Below are 6000 nucleotides of genomic sequence, written 5' to 3'. Positions count from 1 at the left end.
GGAAGCTGATTGCTGATTAGGCAGGTGTACGAGCTACGGCAGTTCCGAGCACTTTAATCAATTGAATTATTTATTGCTGTAGAAGGTAGAGTGCTAATCATATCATTACATCTTATAATTTCATGTAGCATCTGCCTTCTTTCGACAGCAATATATAAGCGCTTTGAGTGATAAAAAATAATAATAATAAGCTGGTAATCATAGATACATTCAAACCACCCCGGCACCCCTGAATTCTGATTTCTGAGTGCAGTCGTTGCCTTCACTTCCTGCCGACACGTAAAGCCAGCGTCACCATGGGAGCTGTAAAAGTAAGCGGGATTGGTATATATGAGGCAACATTTTGATACAGGCATTCAGTAAATTATTTGGATATTTGGAAATTTCTTTTATGACAAACTAATCCCAAGTTATTCCAGATAGTACAGTCTTCCATTCGAAAGCCATATGGGGCTGCTTTGTTGAAATGATGCACGTACACCCCAAGTTGTCATTGTAAATTGAATTTGAAATACCGGGTATTTATTATTAAAGGTATACAGAGAACTTATACAACAAAAGAAGGTGGTTGCCTTCATTTCCTGCCGACACGTAAAGCAAACGTCACCATGATTGCTATAATAGCAAGTGGGATTGGTATTTTTGAGGCAACATTTTGATGCAGGCATTCAACGAATCATTTCATATCTGGAAATTTCTTCCATGGCGAAATAATCGCAAATATTTCAAGAAAGTAATCTTCCATTCGAAAGCCATGGGCCTGCGTTGTTGAAATGATGCTCGTACACCTCTAGTTGCTATTATAAATTGAATTTGAAATATTGTAAAAGGTTTACAGAGTACTTATAGAACAAGAGGTGATGGTGCCAATACAGTTACATAGAATTAGTGGTTTTTAATATTTGCAGTATATGTAGCTATTGCATGCCTCTAAACAAATCTCCAAGAAATTATTCGAAGCATATTATATATATATATATATATATATATATATATATATATACATACACACACACACACACACACACAGTGCCCTAGATAATCTCTTGGTCATTTGTTTTAAAGATGCATTTTTTTTTTTTTTTTTTTTTTTTTTTTAATCCTTGCTCATTTAACTCCCAAAATGGTGAAAGTAGTAAGCAAATTGTAGTGGCTAAGTAGAAGTGCAGTTATCACAAAATCCAAGTCATAGGCATGTCATTGCTTGTGACATCCTTTGGCCATAATTATGACATCTGACCTACGGTATCCTGTGTTTTTGTAACTAGCATACTGTATTGTGGTGCTAACCATGGCATGCTATTGTTCAGTTCTAACCATGGCATCATGTGACCCTAACCATGACATCCTGCAGCCACAGCCATGGCACCTTAGGGTCCTAATTGTCTCTAACCTTATCAGTCTTGACCTTATGTAATTAGTATATACCATACCAAAAGCAACATCCATAGCTTGGTAAATTTTCAGTTTCAATCTATGTTTAGGTACAATTTTTTTTTCCCCCAACCTGATTTTGGGGATGATCTCTGCGACGTTCATTGCAACTGAATGATTTAGTTCGTAACAATTTTTTTTTTTTTTTTTTTTTTACTGAGGCAAAGATGCACTTGACAGGTAGGTGATGATTGGCTGATTCCGATGTACTGTATAGCTGTGGGAGAAATTTAAGTTAGTAATTTAGTAAATAATTTTTGTTTCACATTACTTGGTAATTATTTGAAAAACAACAATGTTTTTCAAACATGTTGCACTCAGCCAATCATCACCATCCTGTCAAGTGCATCTTATTACAAAAAAAAAAAAAAAAAAAATTTAGTAAGTAGGGTGGAGTGGATTCTCCAGCTCCTAGATCCATCTCCTGCTACATTGTATTTAAAATAGCCTAGCCTAAACTAATCAGATCATCATCATCATCATCATCCGGACCTCCTTTCCCACCCTAGGGCAAGGTGAGGAGTAGCAATGTCCAGACAGCCCAAATTAACCCAGTCCAATGGGCCGTGCTTCCATTCACTCATCATTCAAGCTCTTGGAATCCTGGCTCTATCAGATACACCAAAAACATTCACTATGTTCTGTAGCTTCACATAAACATATCCGATAGAGTCAATCCGGACGCTGCCATGTTAAAAAAGGGTGCCAAATCCTTGATCATGCACTTCACCTCACAACATTCATCTAGCCAGTTCGATCTCGTCAGTCCCCTAGCCTCACCAACTTCCAAACCTCTCTTCCTCACACACTTATCCACCATATCTCTCCACCTTCTCCTTGGCCTACCTTGCCTTCTCCCTTCAAATTCGGTCAGATATACCTTTTTCACCACTCTTGTTATCCATTCTCTCCACATGACCATACCATCTCAGTACTTCGATTCTGGTGTCCACCAACTTCCTCACTCCACATCTTTCACTACTAACATTATTTCGTATCCTATCCACCCTCTGAACTCCACCTACATTCCTCAGCAGTCCCATCTCCACAGCTCTTACTCTTGACTTTTCATTTTCATGCCACACCATAGTCTCACATCCATATGTTAAAGTTGGCACTAACACTCCTTCATGTAAACCTCATGCCGCTGCAACACTTAAGCCTCTGTTTCTTATCAAGGCCTACATGACACCAGCTACTTTTCTTCCTTGTGTCACTCAGCTTTCAACTTCTTTGCACATTTTCCCCTCTTTCTTGACACTACCTAAGTATTTGAACTCTCACCAAATCCAGTCTCTCTCCATTCACTGTAACATCGCACTGGGAATCACCTTCTCTCTCAGTGACCATCACTTTACTCTTTCCTACATTTACTCTCAAGGCACAATGCTCACAGACATCAGCAAAGCTCTGCACAAGCCTACCCAGTTCTTGTCTGATATTTGCAAGCAGTACTGCATCATCAGCATACAACAAATTTGAGATATTCCATCCATCACCATTCGTTACCAACGCCATCCCTCTCTCCATTGCTCGTATTTTTAGTTCTCTCATCACCCCATCCATATATATATTGAACAACCATGGGGACAACACACAACCTTGTCGCACGCCCACACTGATCATGAATCATTCACTTAGATCCCCATTAACCCATACACATGCTTCACTATCTATTTATCTATCTATAGCCCGACGCCCTAATCCCACAAAGGGTGGCCGCAGACAAAACGCCTCCAAGTTGCTCTGTCACCCACCATTTGACTACTCCCCCCAACTCACCCCCCCCCCTCCCTCATATACCTCTCAACTCCATCCCTCCATCTCATCCTCGGTCTACCTCTCCGTCTCCCTCCCTCCACCTCACCTACATACACCCTCTTGGTCAGTCTTTCATTCTCCATTCTCTTCACATGTCCAAACCACCTCAGTGTATTTCTCCTAATCATCTCAACCACATCCACATCCACCCCACAGCGTTCCTTCACTTCATTCGTCAACCTGTCCCTCCACGTCACTCCGCATGCTCCTCTCAAGTAACTCATTTCCACTGCTCTCACTCTTGACTTGTTCCCCTCTTGCAAGGTCCATGCCTCGCTTCCATATGTCAGGGTAGGGATCACAATACTATCATGCAGTGACTTCTTAACTTCCATACTCACCTCCCTGTTTCTCATCACTGCTTTCAGTGTGCCAACAACCTTCCTTCCCTGCTGTACCCTTTCACACACTTCATCCCCCAAAGTTCCATCCTTACTTATCACACTACCCAAGTACTTGAATGCACTTACATTCTCCATATCCTCACCATCCAGCCTCACTGCACACACTGTGACTTCATTCCTCTCAAACACCATAACTTTACTTTTGTTTACATTAACTTTCAGATTCCTCCTCCTACACACTGTCCCAAATTCATTCACCAAACCTTGCAACTCCCATTCATCTTCACTCAACAGTACTGTATCATCAGCAAACAGCAACACCAGAAGCTTCCAAATTTCACCCTCATTCATTAGAGCCACCCCCACATCCACTGCCCTACCCTGCACCTCCTTTACAACCTCATCCATGTATATATTAAACAGCCACGGAGACATCACACAACCCTGTTTCAGTCCCACATTGAGATCAAAGAACTCACTCAGCTCACCATCCACTCGCACCGTAGCCCTAGCTCCCTCGTACATACTCTTCACAGCACTCAACAATTTCCCCTCCACTCCATATATTCTTAATACCTTCCACATACCTTGCCTATCTATTCTGTCATAAGCTTTCTCCAAGTCCTTGAAGGCAGCATACACTTTTCTTCCCTTCTCTAGATACTTCTCCACTAAACATCTGAGAACAAATATCTGATCAACACACTCTTTTCCCTTCCTAAATCCCCCTTGTTCTTCTCCAACTAGCTCCTCTGTCATATGCCTAACCCTATCAGTGAGTATTCTACCATATATTTTACCAGTCACACTAAGTAGGCAAATACCCCTATGGTTACCACATACTTCTCTCTCCCCTTTTACTTTGTATAAAGGAACAATTATACCTGATTTCCAGTCTTCTGGAACCCTTCCCTCTTCCCAAGCCAATCTACACAACTTCCATATCCACTCCACAACAATCTCACCCCCATACCTAAGCATTTCACCACACACTCCATCAATTCCTGGGGCCTTTCCCAACTTAATCTTCTTCATTGCCTCCACTACTTCCGCCCTACTGTTCTCTTCCTCCCTCCTCTCATCTCTTCTTCTCCCAGCCATTCCCCAACCACTTATACTCGCACTGCTCTCACTCTCTACATTCAACAAATCCTCAAAGTGCTCCTTCCATCTCCTCAGTTTCTCTCTCTTCTCCACCAACAATCTATTATTCCTATCTTTCACTCCCCTACTATTTCCTCTTTCACACTGCCTTACTTTCTTTACCTCCTTCCAAAACAATTTCTTACTCTCCCTCCATTTCACACTCAGATTCCTCCCAAACTCTTCATCCACTTTCTTTTTACTCTCCTTCACCAGTCTCTTAACCTCCCTTCTCCTGCTCACATATACCTCTCTCTTCTCTCTCCTCTCCCCTACCTCTACTCACTAACCATTCACTACCATCATAAAAACTCTTGACGGCACCTAGCAGCGTACCATCTACACCGTACATGCACAGAACTTTCCACCATCCTTCTCTGTCCACTTTTTTGTATGCTTTTTCCAGATCTAATCAGATCAAACCTAACATAACCTAAAATAGTTCAATGTAGATGCAATAGTAGATAGCAGTAAGGTAGGAGCTGGAGATTCCTTCCCTTCCTTATTTAACAAATCAATTAACCCATTTGTCATGTTTGCATCATCATGTAACATGTGTAATGTTCCATAATGTGGGTTATTGTGTGGGCTGATTCTACAAGCAAGGCACTAATGTGTAGAACAGTTGGCTCATTCATGACATCATAAAGTGCTGCTTAGACAGTAGAGGATTATGGTACCAAGGAAATGGAGGAGAGGTAGCTAACATAATACTGAATTACGAAAGGGGACAGAGAGGATCTGCTTAATTACAAGCCGATATCTTTTACCAATGCTGTTTGTAATCCCTGATAAAATTACTGTATGAGGCGATTTGTTTGTGGCCACCCCAGACGGGATTGAGGCGTCTGGCAATAGATAGATAGATAGAGAAATCTGGGTTTGAGTGTTGACAGAAAATGAGTTATTATTGACAAAACGGTTTTAGGGAGATCATCCTGTGTTACTAACCTACTGTGTTTCACATAGCAGGTTAAGCTAGTTGATATCATACAAGAGATGGACAGTTGGCTATATTGTGTCGAACTAGGCTTGAAGAAAGCTTATGACAGGGTGCTGCAGAGAAGATTGTTTTGGAAACTAAATACTGTGGGGGAAGTGTATGGGAATATGATGAAATGGATGGAGCTGTGTAACTAGTAGAATTTCCCAAGGTGTGGTTCTAGGTCCAGTTGTCTTTTTATTACAGTATGTTTAAATAAGATGCATGAAGAGTTACAGTATTTGCAGATGATCCAAAATTGTAATGTACATTAGG

At 41.2% G+C, this 6000-nt stretch overlaps 1 protein-coding gene across 2 annotated transcripts in view; it reads left to right on the top strand.

Moving 5' to 3' along the window:
- The first annotated feature begins 234 nt into the window (after positions 1–234).
- Positions 235–6000, top strand: part of Mtap (Methylthioadenosine phosphorylase) — a 219110-nt gene continuing 213344 nt past the window's right edge. For both annotated transcript variants that reach the window (XM_080276702.1, XM_080276701.1), the window contains exon 1: positions 235–311. In XM_080276702.1, coding sequence (XP_080132828.1) covers positions 297–311 — 15 coding nt within the window. In that variant the 5' untranslated portion in view covers positions 235–296. The remainder of the gene's footprint in view (positions 312–6000) is intronic.

Source organism: Coenobita brevimanus, chromosome 66 (genome assembly GCF_032717465.1).
Source record: "Coenobita brevimanus isolate Jiangsu-jjx chromosome 66, ASM3271746v2, whole genome shotgun sequence".
Classification (NCBI taxonomy): domain Eukaryota; kingdom Metazoa; phylum Arthropoda; class Malacostraca; order Decapoda; family Coenobitidae; genus Coenobita; species Coenobita brevimanus.
This window is presented reverse-complemented; position numbering and strand designations above follow the sequence as displayed.